The sequence below is a fragment of the Rattus norvegicus genome, chromosome 11 (genome assembly GCF_021556685.1).
Source record: "Rattus norvegicus strain SHRSP/BbbUtx chromosome 11, alternate assembly SHRSP_T2T, whole genome shotgun sequence".
Classification (NCBI taxonomy): domain Eukaryota; kingdom Metazoa; phylum Chordata; class Mammalia; order Rodentia; family Muridae; genus Rattus; species Rattus norvegicus.
In genome coordinates this window covers 78,752,327-78,767,774 of record NC_141544.1, presented here as the reverse complement: position 1 = coordinate 78,767,774, position 15,448 = coordinate 78,752,327, and the positions used below count along the sequence as shown (strand labels likewise).

Below are 15,448 nucleotides of genomic sequence, written 5' to 3'. Positions count from 1 at the left end.
TTCCCTCATTACTTCAACCAACCATAGATACTATCAGGATAATGACACTCTGCCTGCTTATCCTGCTTACAACTGTGACACAAAAGAGCCAAAATCCGCAGATCATCCTTATCCCACTGGTGTCTATATATCCTTTAATCCAACAACTCTGAAATCTCTAACTCTGAAAGCCTCCCACTGTGCCTTCTGGAGGGCTCAGCACAATCACTGGGATCCGGCCTTCTTAAGCTCATTTCCAAGGGTCTCCCCACTTTGTCTTCCTACAGTGAGTCCCCACTTAGGGTTCTGCTTCCACCGCCACTTCCTTAGCATGCTAGTGCTTCTGTCCCAAAGCTCTCCAGTCTTTCTCCTCGCATGCATTTTAAGATTCTCTGTATCCCTTACCTGGAGTGATGATTATGTTTTGATGTTGTTATGATTATATGTTTTGATATAGTTTTATTCATGTTGCTTCTGCTGGAATTTCTAGATATGCAGGATAGAGAGATCAGGCTTGAAAAGTTTTCTTCCATTATTTCTTCAAAACATCTTTTTTCTATCACCACATTTTATCTATACTTTATCTTGCCCATCTTCTCCTGAGATTCCAACCACTTGTATATTAGGACATTTTAAATGGTCTCACCCCATCCCATGGGCAAACATCAATCCCTGATACTCTGTTATGCTTGCAGACAGGAGTCTAGCATAGCTGTCCTCTGAGAGGCTCTACCCAGCAGCTGGCTCAAACAGATGCAGATACCCACAGCCAATCAGTGGATGTAACTTGGGGACTATTATGGAAGAGCTGGGGAAGTCTTTGGAGCCTGAAGGGAATAGGAACTCCACAGGAAGACCAACAGTCAACTAACCTGGGTCCTTGGGGCTCTCAGAGACTGAATCACCAACCAAAGACCATACACAGGCTGGACGTAGGCCTCCCCTACATATGTAACAGATGTCCAGCTTATGGGTCCTGAACAACTAGAGTGTGGGCTATCCCAAAAGATGTTGTCTGTATGTGGGATATGTTCTTCTAGCTGGGCTGCCTTGTCTGGCCTCAGTGGGAGAAGAAGCACCTGGTCTCCCAGAGACTTGATGTTCTATGGTGGGGAGATACCCAGGGAGCCCCCATCCACTCAGAGGAAAAGGAGAGGGGGAGGGGAGAGGATTGTGGGAGGGGGTGACCAGAAGGAGGCAGTGAGCAAGATGGAATAGGAATAAGTAAAAATAAATAAATAAATAAAAATAAATAAAAAATAAAATGGTCTCACAAATCACTGAGTCACAATACTAGATTTTTTTAAAAGTCTATTTTTTAATTAAAAATTAGATACTAATTAAACTTTTCAACTCTAGGAGTTTTATATTTCTCTTACAGAGTCGTCTCCTTCCACCTTCTTAAATACATATGGAGTATATTTACAAAGATTTTTCCATCCTGGTTGTCAGGGGTATAAGCCATGTACGGGCTTTAGAACCATCTTTTTCTGCCTTCTCTTTTAGAGTGTTTTGTTTTGTTTTGTCCAGCCTTTGGAAGTTTTTCAGACAAAATGCCTCTCGTAGATCTAGAAATTTCTTTCTCTGGAGGTCTTCCTCTTTAATACTGTACCTAAGAATTCTTTTGGCTGGCCTCTTTGATTTTCCTTTAAAAAATTTCTTTTGACATTTATTTTGTGTGTGAGAGCAATTGTGAGCATCAGAGGATAATTATAGGAGTTAACCCCATGTGGGTTCCGGGGATTAAACTCAGGTTGTCAGGCTTGGCAGCAACTGTGCCCTTCCTTGCTGAGCTACCTCACTGGCCTAAGAATGTGCTGGTTTACAACTATCCTGTCGTTTGGAGATGGTTTCATGGGCTCCATGTAGACCAGAAGCCAAATGAGACAGAGGACAACCTTGAACTGTTCACCGCCAGCGGCTGGGATTATAGGTCTGTGCACCACTATCCTGGTTTACGGGAAGCTGGAGACGAGAGCCAGGCTGTGTGACATCATGGGCGGGCATCCTACCAACCGGGCTACCTTGCTAACTCTGAATTCATAACCTCTTGTGTTAAATATATCATACATAAAGTCCAACAGCAGGTTGGCTGCCTGCCTCAATGCTTTATGTTCCCAGATAAAAGACATGCACAGCTTTTATATCTGAATATGCCTTAAGCAGCTCAATAGCAGGGCCACTGCCTAACCTCCATGCAGTTAATCCTGAGTTACTACTAATTCTCTGTCCTCTCTAGGCTGCTCTGGACTCAGAGGGCTGCCCAACTGGGCTCTCCCAGCTCCTTCACGTGGTGGTCATGCCTCTCTGTCCTGCACTTTTCTCAGGTATGCTGTCTCCCCTCTCCTTCACCCTCTCCTGGAATCTCCAGCTCCTTCTTCCTCCCTCTTCTCCTGGCCCCAAGCCTGGGAATCCTAAAGTCCCGCCTCTGTCTGCCCTGCCCAGTCATTGGCTGCTGGCATCTTTATTTACCAATCAGAACAAACTGGTGGCAGGGTCCCAGAAGCTATGGCAGACATTCCTGTGCAAACAGTGTTTTAGGGGGAACATAATTAGCACTACACAAACAGGTACAATGACCAAGTCTTCAACTTTGGGAAAATGATGGTGTCTCTGTCTCTGCATTGCCTCTCTCCAGGGAGTTAGCAGAAGCCGTCATAAGGACCACTGCTGTGCCCAGCCGTTCACTGAGATCCATGGTTTATGTACTTCTCTGTTGCTGTTTTAGTGAAAATCAGTTCCCGATTTTTCCCATCAGGCTCCACTAGTTACTTTCTGCTGCAGTGATAAAATACCACTGCCAAGGCAACTTGCAGAAGGATGAGCCGGTCTGGTTTACGGGTCCAGAGGGTTTGAGGACAAGTTGGCAGGAGCAGCCTGGCAGCTGGCAGCTGGCAGCAGGAAGCTGAGAGGCCACATATCTAAACAACAAGCATGAAGTCGAGGGCAGGCTGCAAGTGGAACAAAGCCTTAAACCCTCACAGCTCGTCCCCACTGACTACTTCCTCCACCAAGGCCCTCCACAACCTCTTCAAACAGCACCACCACCAACTTAACCCAGTGACCAGACACCCAAGCCTATGGGGAAGGAGGGGCACTCCTGAGTCAAGCCTCCACATTCCACTCCCTGGCAGCCAGAGAGTCTCACAGCAACATCTTAATGCAAAACACTTCAGAAACACCCAAAGTCTCTCACTGTTTCAATGATTTTAAATCTCTTCCGAGACTCAAGAAAATCTAATTGTAACCTTCTGCAAAGGTCAAAAAAGCAAATTACAGACTTCCAAGGTTCAACGGCACAGAATATAGAATGACCACACCAAAAGGCAGGAATGAGGGCCATGATGTTTTAAGTCAGTAAGCAGCACTCCTCCATGGCCTCTGCATCAGCTCCTGTCTCTAGGTTCCTGGCCTGTTTTGACTTCCTGCCTTGGGTTTCCTTAATAGACTTGCAATAATGTAAGCTAAATAAACACTTTCCCTCTCAAATTGCTTTTGGTCACGGTGTTTTGTCACAGCAATAGAAGCCCCAAGAAAGACAATCATCTCCTCGTTACATTCTTGGTTCTGTCCTGCCTGCATTTTTCACAAAACCGCATCCGTGACCATCTGAATTACAGGCATCTGGTTGTTCCATCATGACCTCTCTTTCCCACGTATTCGCTCTCACACACCAACAACCACGACAAGGAAATGTTTATCTTATAAAGAACAACTAGGATTGAGGAACTGGATCCGAGGTTAAGGGCACTTGTTCATGTGAGAGAGTCCCAGTATCCACATGGAGACCCACCACCTCCTCAGGCACCAAGCACAGAGATGGGCATACAAAAACATAAAATAATAAAAATAAACCTAAGGAAATAAGAAAAAGAATAAAAAGTAGGAAGCTACTAATTATTCACGTAAGGATTCCTTCTTTTGTTCTTGACTCAGCTTATATTCCATGGTCCCATTTTATATCACTCAAAACATAACCCTTTATTCTTGGCATAGATTTTTCTTGGCCCTACTTTCCTAGTGAAACACACAAACACACACATACGCACACACGCACACTGTACGTATACATAAAAGTACATTTCTGCTCTTGCCTAACTAGACATGTCCAGTAGAACAAGGCAGTGATCTTATAACTGTGCAGACTCATCTCACGTCAAATAATCAACCATTTAAGGTAGGCCTTCAATGCTGAAACGATCCAGCCACCTTCTAATCAATAAGTTCTGCAGTTCGTATGTTATTATTTCTCCAATCCCTCATCTCCATTCATCGAGAAATAATGGTGTTGCTGATTTTCTGAGACATGGGGCTACTTAAGCCCCATGAGCCGCCACTGCCGATCACCTGCACCTATTTGATAAACATCGTCTTGTCCTCTGTCACCAGTATTAGCTGTCAAGACTCCTAGGGCCAACTGGTCTGGGTTGTGAAGACTGCCTCTCCTCATGCTTATACAAAAGCCACATCAATTCCTTTCTCTCCTTCCAGCATCCGGTTCCCTCCTCCTCCTGCATCCACAGGCTACTGTTGTCACTGGAGTATGCTTTAAGTGCTTTTCCTTAAAAGAAGAAAATTCGTATTGGCTACATTCTCTCTAGCTCTTGTTCAAATTCTCTTTCCCCTTTATGGTATGACTTCCTGAAAGAAATGCCTACACTCGCTGTCTCCAATGTTTCTTTTCCACTTCATTCTTAACTCACCATGTTACTCTAGTAGGGCCATTCTTTCATATGACACCCAAGAGCTTCATGTTCTAAATCCACCTCAACTGACAGTTCCTGTACACATCATGCAGGCCTCTTCTCTGACTTCATATTTATATACCCAACTGACAGTTTAATCTATCTTCATGAATGTCTAACAGGCACTACAAATCCCCAATCTTCATGCCATTTCTCCCAAACACCTTTCATATTGTGTGTGCATATAAAGGTCTCCCTACAAGGTAGCACTGGCTAGCCTGGAAATTACTATGTAGACCAGGCTAGCCTCAAATCCAGAAATCAGCTTGCCTCTACCTCCTGAGTGTGGGGGTTAAAGGAATGTGCCACTCACTACTCCTGGCTTCCCTTCCATAGTCTTATAAATGCCCTAGTACATCGAAGTTCTACTCTCCCTGTTACTAGAAAGTTAAGAAATGCATTAGCCTTCTCTTCCTCCACATGCTGTATATCCAACACATCAACAATACTGGAGAGTCAACTTTTGACATGCCTGTCCAGTCTAACCTCATCTCAAACCCTCCACTGCTACCTCCTGGGTTGGAAGCCAGCATTGGCTCCATCTCCCACCTGGGCTTTGCTGCTAGCCCAGGAGGTCTCCCTGCTCCTGTGGGCATAATCAGGACAACAGAGTCTTCCTCTGTTCAAAGCCTCACAGCTAAGCTCACTCCTAAGAGCCAATGTCCTTACAGTGGTTGAAGAGGCCCAGCCTGAGTCAGCCTATCCCTAGCTCTCTGACCCCATCTCTGACCACATCTCCCATCACTGGTGCTAGCCTCACAGACCTTACAGCTCCTTCTGGGATGTGACAGTCAAGGATCTTCGCCAATACCATTTCTTGAGGTTTGGTCTGTTGCTGTGTGTTATAATCCTAGTGACTTCTCATGGTTACTAGCTTTCGTGGTGCAAACCTTGTTCCTTAAAGTAAAACAATTGGTATCTTACCTAGGGTTTTACTGCTGTGAACAGACACCTTGATCAGGGCAAGTCTTACAAAGGACAACATTAATTGAGGTTGGCTTACAGGTTCAGTCCATCATCATCAAGGTGGGAGCGGGGCAGCATCTAAGCAGGTTTGGTGCAGGCTGAGCTGAGAGTTCATCTGAAGGCTACAGCATGAGGTACAACCTTGGCTATCTCTGGAACACAGCTTCTTTGTGCTCTCAGAAAACACTTCCCAGAAGATTTCACCTCCGTGATGCTGGGCTCTTCTTAATCACGCTAATGTCTTAGCTCCAGCTCACCAGCAGCAGTTGTCCCATTAGTCCCTTCTATTTTCACTCTGAAGCCCGAGCCACATGGCCAAAGCTGCCAATTTTGCTGCTTGCAGGCGCTGGAACATGGACCCTTATTCTATCACACTGTTACTAACTTTCAATTTCCCAACTCCTTCACTGCCTAAGCTTGGCTGTCTGTAGATTGACTCGAACTCAGAGATCTGTATTCCTGTCTCCCGGGATTAAGGTGAATACTACCACACCTGGATGTAAGCTTTTCTTCACCTAGAACTTGCTCTGTCCCAACCTGGCCTTGAACTCAGAGATCTGCTTAGCTTTATCTCCTGGGATTAAAGGCGTGTACCACCCTGCCTGGGTTTAAATGTAGGTGAGTAGGATCTTGTCCCAAAGTCCCATTCCCTTAATCTATCTCCTAGAACACAGGATTCAGCTCAATTTCACTTCCTGGTGCCCCTTTAATACTCGAACCATGTATTTTATATTTTCTCCTTTCTAAGCTTGCTACACTTGTTCAAAATGCTCTTCATGAGACTTAACCAGAGAACAAAGTCTTGGCTGGGATTTTTGAGACTTCCTTTGTCAAAGCAATTAATACAAATCTCTCCACCTTAGCCTCAGGTAGACTCTTCAGATAACAACAAAAATTAGTCACATTCTTCACCAAAATACCATAAAAAGTCTCTAGGCCACATACTGTAATTCTTCTCCTCTGAAACCTCTTGGGCCAGGTTTGCGTCTTCCATATTCCAAATAGGATGGCCCATTAAGCCCCATTTAAAGCATTCCGCGGGGTTGGGGATTTAGCTCAGTGGTAGAGCGCTTGCCTAGGAAGCGCAAGGCCCTGGGTTCGGTCCCCAGCTCCGGAAAAAAAAAAAGAGCCAAAAAAAAAAAAAAAAAAACATTCCGCTGCTTTCCAAATCCTAAGTCCCAAAATCTATTCTTCCAAACAAAAGCATGATCAGGCCTATCACAGCAATACCCCAGTCTCTGGTCCCAACTTCTGTCTTAGGGTTTTACTACTGTAAACAGACACAACAACCAAGGCAAGTCTTATAAAGGACAACATTTAATTGGGGCTGGCTTACAGGTTCAGTCCATTACCATCAAGGTGGGAACTTGGCAGCATCCAGGCAGACATGGTGCAGGAGGAGTTCTACATCTTCATCTGAAGGCTGCTAGTGGAAGACTGACTTCCAGGCAGCTAGGATGAGAGTCTTAAAGCCCATGCCCACAGTGACACACCTACTCCAACAAGGCCACACCTTCTAACAGTGCCACTCCCTGGGCCAAGCATATATAAACCACAACAATTGGCTAAATAAAAACGTCTACAGCCAATTACTGGAGCGATTAGTGGTAGGCAGGTTTTGAGTTACCTGGGTAGGGGAAAGAGGGGAGAGGGGAAGAGAGGATAGGAGCAACAAGCGGGGGACAACATGAGAGATGGACCATGAGTACACAGCCAGGAGAAGCAGCAAGTATTTGGGGTATCCAGCTGGGGAAGTATCCAGGCCAACAGTTAGGAAAGTAGATTAGGGGTGACCCCCCAGTAATTGTCAAAGCCAAATAAAATAACCACAGTCAGACTCTCATTCATCTGTAAGCTAGTGGGGGATGAATTGGACCAACTACAGCCGTTCTCTTTCTCCAGCCATTCTTGTCCTTCAGGCGTCCACTCAAACCAACCTTCCATGTGAGACCGGTGGGACAGTGAACATAAACTAGAACACACGAGGTCACACCAAACTGCACACCCTCCCTCCTTTACTGTTCTTTCTTTCTTTTCCTCCAAAGCATTGCCTGTCCTCCCTGCTTCTCCGTCCTCTCACTAGACAGGGACTCTGCAGCCTCTCTCCCAGCTCACTTAGCATATTGCTATCACCTTCGTGGCTCTCTGGCTTTGCTTCCCAGGGTGCACAGGCTTGGCACTGTTATCTCACTAACACATTATTCTGTTTCCGGGCTGGTGAATGGAAGGGGTGGAAAGGTACAACGCTGGCTTCAGAAAGATAACAGGGCTTCTACGCTAAGCAAATGAGAGCTGCATACCCACACCCCACACACACCCCCACCCCCAGCGAGCAAGCCACTGAAAGGGAGAACTTGCTGTGTGTGGGTGCAGTTGACACACCAGCGTTACGAAAGTATCTTAACTGCTCCCGCCGAAAAGGAGAACTATTCCTAAAAGAAAGAACTTTTGAGGACGGTTAGATGTGTTTACAGTACGCATGCTGGGGACTCAAACTCTAGTACTCAGTTTTTTTTTGTTTTTTTTTTTTTTATCGCTTCAACCAATGGAAACTAGAAAATTAAATTTACTATACAGAGAGAGGAGCTATGAAATACTCCCCAAAGCAACTTATTTTCTAAAGGGAATAATAACGTCTAACATAGACAGCCATGATAGACGTACTCATGGTAGTATACTAAAAACTAACATTCTGTAGAGCACAAAAGCAAGAATGATACAGTTGGAAAATAATGGTAAATACTTCTGAGAAAAGAAGTTTAAAAGCATTTCGTTCTATTGAACAAAAAAAATATTTTTTTGGACTGAGTTCCTATACTAGAATCCAACAGACCATGACCAAAAGCGACTTGGAGAGGAAAGGATTCATTTCAGCCTATGACTTTTAGGTCAGATTCCATCACTGAGGGAAGTCAGGGCAGGGACTGAGGGACCTGACGCAAGGACTGAAGCCAAAACCTGAAGGAAATCTGCTCACTGGCTTGCTTCTCATGGCTTGCTCAGCCTGCTTTCTTATAGCACCCAGGACCACTGGCCTAAGGATGGCACTGTCCACAGTGGGTTGTGCCTTCCCACATCAATCAAAACCAAAAACATGCACCACAGGGGTTGGAGATATGGCTCGGCAGTTTAGAACATATTCTTGTAGTTCTTGCAGAGAATCCGAATTTGAATCCCTACACGCACATTAGTTTCTCGCACACACACACACACACACACACACACCCCTACAGAGGCACTTTTCTCTAAAAGGATTCTCTCTTCCCAGATGACCCTAGCTTGAATCAAGTTGACATTAAAAACTAGCCAGCCTAAGGGTCATGCTAGAAATTTAAATTAAAACTTTAAGGAAGTAGATTAATCACAAAACAGACCAGTTTTTCCTGAACAGGAGATTTCGAGTAAGTCAGTATCATAAGGAAGTCTCCTCTGCTTTACCGCTTAAAAGAATGTGGCCAGGAACAATCCGCTGTTCACAGTCAGGGTTTCTCTGTTCTATGCTCTTGTTCTTACCCATAAGACCCAGTGTTACGATGGGTGTGCCCATCCTGCTGTGTAGAATGGAGAGTATCTCACTCACCATCAATCAAATAAAAAATTGTTAAGGCTATGATTAAGTTTGTTCTAATTTTGTTTTTAGCTTGGGGGATGTGGTGTGTGTGTGTGTGTGTGTGTGTGTGTGTGTGATGTGCACATCTGTGTTTGCAGGTGCATGGGTAGCTGGAGTACGCTGGGTCTCTTCCTCTATCACTTTCCACCTTATTTTTAAAGATAGTCTTCCACTGGATCTGAAGCTCGCTGGAGCTCCAGAGATCCTCCTGTCTCTGATGCCAGGCTCGGCTTTTACACGGGTGCTTAGGGATTTGAACTTGGGTTCAATTGCATTCATGGCAAGCACTCCTACCCACTGAGCCATCTCTTCAACTCCTTAATTGTTGCTTTCTGTTGACTCTTAACATGGCCAACTTTTAAATAACTGACTAAGGAATTTCCAGATTTGGAAAAAAAAAAAAAAACTAGAATGAGTCTTAAGACAGAAAACAAAAAACAATTAACAGTGAAAACATCGACGAATGCAAATAAATTCTGTAATTCAGTTTAAAGGCAAACAGAAAGCCCCCAAACTAACAAACAGATTAAAGAAATCTTCTATTCAGTGTGCTGTGGGAATCGTTCTGGATTAAGCCTCCCACACCAATGAAGAGAGGGAGATGTCTCCGGTGGACAGAAGCCGGGACAGCCCCTGAAATGCTTCAAACCCAGGTCCAGTTTGTACTCCCAGTTTATATCCAAAACCTCAAGGTGGGGTGGGTGAGCAGGCTGGGTTTTTACAGAAGCCATCGAGGCAGTCAGCGGGTTGTTTCCACGACCCATTGCTTCAGCTATTTCTCCGGGTCATACTGCTTCAGGTGGCAAGAGAAGTCATGCTTGGAAAACAGACAGACAGCACAAGCAGTGCTTTAAGTCACTAAACACACCAGCATGTAATAATTGGCCTCTTCTACCTTATCCTACTTCAAGTGCTTCTCAGAAGTCTCTGCCAGCTCTTCCTGGAAGAAAGAGCTACACCGGTTGAAGCTCCGTCTTAAGTTTCATGACATTTACACCCATTGCCATCGTTGTCACCCAACTCTAATGTCACCCCAGTTTGCCAAATGACCTCCTTAAAAAAAAAAAAATCCAGGCACGGGACTGAATGCCGGTGGAGAACATATCAAAGTAGCTTTCATTTTCTTTTGGATACTACTCTTCCCGTGCTTAGAACTACCTAGCCTCCCTTCCCGAGCACCTGTACTCATGTTTGATCACGAATGTATTCAGTCATTAGTTTTGTTGTCTCTGCCACGTGGCTCCCTGTAGCACCAGGAAGAGAGGGAGCACAGGTGGGTTTGGTCTTTCGATAACAGTAGTTAGAGCCCTGTGTCGCACCAGACCATCGTCGCTCTCTATCAACCGATGACACACTCTAACTTTGCTGGTAATGTCTGTGTCCACTCAGATTCCTATGTTGAAATCCTACTCCCAGCTAAGTGACTGAACTGAGTGAGAAATGGCCAACTGGGGATGAAACAGGTTTCGAGGTCAGGAGCTGGACAGACAGGGTTACTGCCCTTATAAGAGACCCCAGAGAGATCCCTGACCACTTCCCTTGTGATATTGCAAAGCGCATTGTGTGAACGGTGCTCAAAAGGCAAGCATTCTACTTGGCCCTTCATCTTGGACTTCCCAGTTTCCACGGGATCTATGAATAAATTTCGTTTGTTTTATAAGCGTATGGCTGTGTGTCAACACACCTATAGACTAAGACAATGTCCTCAAACTAACCAAAGAATCCATTGCATCAAAACTCATAAAAAGGCTGGACAGAAACAAAGCAGTTTCCAACCATTATCCAACTATACACCTAAGACGTCTAAGTCATGCACAACAGCCTCCTGGGGGTTTACCTATCCTCTGGGGGGTAATTCAACGTCTTGACTCTTCCCACTCTGGACTTCTCCTCACCTCACAGAATCATACTGGCAATTGGCAAAGTGAGACGCCTGGAGTCCCTAACTGTAAGAGAGCCTTCATGCATCTACGATCTTTATCTGAGAGTAATAAATCGCAACTGAAGTCACCTGGGCGGAAGCTCTCGGTTTACCTGGGGGATCTACCTTCCAGAAACCTAAGCGTCAGACCTGAGTTTCCCAATAGTCATCCAGGGCTGGAGTCACCATGCCAGCTCATTACCCCCTTACATCTGGTCATTACTGGTCTCTTTTCTGATCTTTCACCCTCATCACCCCAAATCCCTTTCAAATCAAGGCATGAGTCACTTTTGTCAGGTGTCAAAAACATTCACAGCAAGTGGACTGGATCGCTCTGATGTCCACAGTATACAAAGCCTTCCCCGTCAGATGATTACCTAAATCTCTAGTGTGGCATAAAGGGCGTAACACAAAACATCAATACTTGGAAAGCATCCTCCTTATTTGTCGCTTTGGGGACAGAGGGTTCCCGAGTTAGGAATGGGATGCCAGCTACACTGGGTCACCTCACACAACCCCTAGACCAAGCCCAAGGAGGCTCCGGCAGGCCCGGATCCTGGGAGGCGCCGACTACCAGAGAAGGGACACGCCCGCAGGCGTCTCGGACCCCTTACCTCTCTTGTCCAGCAGCCACATGAACGCGAAGCAGGGCAGGAAGCCTATGGGCCCCCACAGGACCAGGAGCGCGATGTCCCATCCGGTGAAGCTATAGGCCTGGCGCGCCGAGTTCTGGATGGGGCCCCAGGTATTCCAGACCAGGCCCTGTGCGAACGCCAGGAGCGAGAAGAGAAGCAGCACCAGCCAGCGGCGCCCATACACCCTCCCGGGGCTCGGGCCCGCCGCGGGCAGCACAGCCGCCGCCTCCCGGCCCCTGCGCGTAGCCCCCGGCGCAGGCCCGAGTCCCGGCCCCAGCAGCGGCTGCCGCTCCTCTTCCTCGCTGCTCCAACCCGAGCCCATGGCGACGCCGCCCGCTGCCCTGCCCGACGCGTCCCGGTGGCCTCAGACCAGCCGGGAGCTGACTGGGCGGGTGGAGCGGGAGCTGGAGCCGCTCTAGTCCTCGGCCTCCCGGGCGCGTCTGCTGCGCCTGCGCCGCCCGAGCCCGAGGGGAGGAGGCGAGGCGGGGTCCACCCTGCTTGCTGGGAGCTCAGGAACGTTCCCCGCAGAGAAGCCGGAGACCCTACGGGTGGAAAGGGTAGAAGATCGCGGCCGGCTGGGAGGCTGGAGCGAAGGAGGCTGAGTCAGTCACTCGCGGGTTGCTTGGAGGAAGTGCCCAAGTTTACATCACGTGCCTAATAAACCACTCGCTGACCTCAGGTCACTTATCCCAATGCTTGGTTCTATATTAGGCTTACTTTTGTTTTTATTAGGATTCTATATGCAGAAATTATAGACAGCAGGATATTGAGGTTTAGGAAGGTCTCGGGGTATTGTATCATGAAAACCATTTGGTTTTGTATGTGTCTTACGTTTCCAGTGGGATTATAAACAAGCCAAATTTCCTTCATACATATAAAGGGGTTTTCTACCCATTTTGTTTGTCATGCAAAAGGGTAAATAATACCGATTGTGTTAAAATTGGAAGACAGTGACCTAGATTTATCTCTTGGTATGTTAACCAGACTAAATAAACGGCAAAAGCTGGAGGTTGTGCATCTTTTGACCGGATAAACATTTGTTTGTTCAAATGCACAAATCCAGAACCCTGACAGCGACCTGTGTCCTTGAAAACAACAATCAAGCAATTTGACTAATCTGGCTGGGCAAATGAGGAATGTCTTTAAGAGACATTGCCTGAGGTTCAAATTCCCAGGCAGTCACAAAAACCAGCTGGAATGACACTGATGCCAAGGGGGCCAACCGAGGTGGAAGAGCAGGCAAGCCAGCCCGAGGTCCCCTAAATCGCGAATCGCACTGAGTGAGGGAAAGCCAAGGCGGAAATGGAGGATCGGACCAGAGAAGGAGAAGAAACAGAAGAGAAGCTAAAAGTGGAAGAAAGAGCAGCCAGGGCCCAGCCCACGTGCTCGGCGCCTTTCAGTATCCAAAGAGCAAAACAAACTGGCGTGGCCACGCCCAGCGCCATCACGTGACCTAGGGAGCACGGGTTCCGGCAGAGGCGGAGAATCCTTCCTGTGTGGAAGCAGCAGATCCCGGTGCTACGCCTCACCTGGCGCTCTCTCCATCCTTGGCGCGATAACCATGGAAGCAGGCTGCGAGGGGAGCTCGCCCCAGACCCTGGGCGAGAGAACTATGGGGGAGGAAGGTAGGTGTGGGTCAGGGACTCCGGAGTGCCTCCGTGGTGCGGATGGGTGCAGTTCCATCCCAAGTCTCTCCTGAGGCGTGTTAGGCCTGGCAGAAAATGACTTTTTAGTTACTGTGACTTCTTAACGTTGTGCCGATCACTTTTCTGATCGATTGTAGTCTCGGTGTCCCTTTACCGGGACAAGTACCACTGTGGAGTAAGAAGTTCCTCTCAGTGCTCCAGAATAGCTGGCCTGTGGGGGAATTTTGTGGTGATTCTCTTGTCTGCCTCCTTTCACCTTCCGTGATAAAGTGCTGGGATTACACGTGTATGCGACCATAGCTTTTAATGGAGATCTCTGGGGAGTTCACCAGACTTGTGCAGCAGATGTTTTTACTTGACAGTCTGTCTCCCCTGCCCCAAATCATTCTTTTCTTTTTCTAAACCACTTTATCTTCCTGATATATGTCCTGTATCCTATTTTATGCCTCTCTTATCTACCATTCAGCAGCAAAAGTGACACTTCACGTAAAATTCTCTAATAATTTGTATTGGACTTAGAACCTAGACTAAAATATAAACTCCAAACCGTCACCTACACAAATCTTTGATTTGGGGGTGTGTTGTGTTTTATAAAAAGTGGGAAGGAATATGTTTGGTGGATGATAGTCAGGTGTTGGGGTAGGGGGTGCCTCTGCGGGCCCATGCTGAGGCAACCCTTCCCCTTGAGGAACTAGCCACACAAAGGAATAGTATAAAATAAAATTTATTCAGGGCCATGGGGGGGGGGTTGAGGGAGTAGAGACAGAAAGGCAGAGAGAGAGAGCAGAGGAGTAGAGGCCGTCCATGAGCACGTGGAGGGGGGAGGGGAATGGAGAGAGAGGTTAAGGAGCAAAGGTGGGGGGGCAGGCAGCCCCTTTTATAGCGAGTCAGGCACACCTGGCTATGTGGGTCTGTGCCTAGACAAAATGCCAACAGCGTCTGTTGATGTCTCTAAGCATCTCTGGTTTGTTCATTCTTAAATTAAAACTTTTTAATTAGCCATAAAATGTAACTGGCTTTTTAAAGGCATTTCGTACATTCATAATTTTGTTTTTCATTATGGCTGAATAAGAATCCATTGGGTAATCCCCAGCTCCGAAAAAAAGAATAGAAAAAAAAAAAAAGAATCCATTGGGTATATACATCATATATAAGTTGGGGGGCTTGGGTTTTTTTTTTTAATTATTTTTATTTTATTTATTTTAATTTTTTTAGATAGGGTTTCTCTGTGTAGCCCTGGCTGTCCTGCAACTTGCTCTATAGACCATATTGGCCTGGAACTCACAGAGATCTACCTGCCTCTGCCTCCCGAGTGCTGAGATTAAAGGTGTGCACTGCTACAGTCCAACTTCTATATACAGTATTTTCTGTCTGGTCGTGAATTCGTGGGCTTCTAGGCTGATTTCCCTTCCTTGCTGTCGTTGCGTAGAGCAGCATTGAACATGGACATCCAACCAACTTTGTAGTAGGGTTACCAAGTCCTTTGTGTACAGGAGTGGTGCAGCGGGGTCATCTGGTGGTCCCATTCTAGTGTTTTGAGAAGCCTCCACGATGATTTCCAAGTGCTTGCCCTGGTGTGCACCAACTGAATAAGAGCTCCTCTTTCTTCCCCACCATCTCAGCAATACACATCATCCTTGGTTTCTTGATAACAGCCATTCTGACTGGGGTGAGATGGCCTCTCAGTGATTTTAATTTGTACTTCTGTGACAGCTAAGGCTATTGAATGCTTTATTAAACACTAAGGGGCCATTTTTGTTTCTTGTGAGAATTGTCTGTTCTAAGTTCATTGGCCAAGTTTTGGAAGTGGTGTGCGCTCGCAGGTGTGTGCGTGTGCGCGCGCGCGTGTGTGTGTGTGTGTGTGTGTGTGTGTGTGTGTGTGTGTGTGTGTGCGCGCGCGCGCGCGCGCTTGTGTGACAGAATTTTGCAGTTCTTATGTCATCTAG

General features: G+C 46.6%; 2 protein-coding genes and 1 long non-coding RNA gene across 5 annotated transcripts in view; 2 read left to right on the top strand and 1 right to left on the bottom strand.

Moving 5' to 3' along the window:
* The window catches only part of LOC108352343 (uncharacterized), a 12,265-nt gene extending 8,800 nt beyond the window's left edge, over positions 1-3,465 (top strand). The window contains exons 5-6 of the long non-coding RNA XR_015633479.1: positions 2,219-2,306; positions 2,618-3,465. This is a non-coding gene — a long non-coding RNA (uncharacterized LOC108352343). The remainder of the gene's footprint in view (positions 1-2,218; positions 2,307-2,617) is intronic.
* Slc49a4 (solute carrier family 49 member 4) overlaps positions 1-12,436 on the bottom strand; it is a 73,192-nt gene extending 60,756 nt beyond the window's left edge. The window contains 1 exon segment of one of the 2 annotated variants that reach the window (NM_001012017.1): positions 11,836-12,436. In NM_001012017.1, the coding sequence (NP_001012017.1) occupies positions 11,836-12,178 (343 nt within the window). In that variant the 5' untranslated portion in view covers positions 12,179-12,436. 2 annotated transcript variants of the gene reach the window in all.
* Positions 12,437-13,330: 894 nt separating this feature from the next.
* Positions 13,331-15,448, top strand: part of Hspbap1 (HSPB1 associated protein 1) — a 54,615-nt gene continuing 52,497 nt past the window's right edge. Inside the window, exon 1 of one of the 2 annotated variants that reach the window (XM_087575401.1) lies at positions 13,331-13,481. Coding sequence is in view for 1 of the 2 variants with exons in the window: in NM_134419.2 (NP_599246.2) it covers positions 13,418-13,481 (64 nt within the window). In the remaining variant the exon portion in view is untranslated. 2 annotated transcript variants of the gene reach the window in all.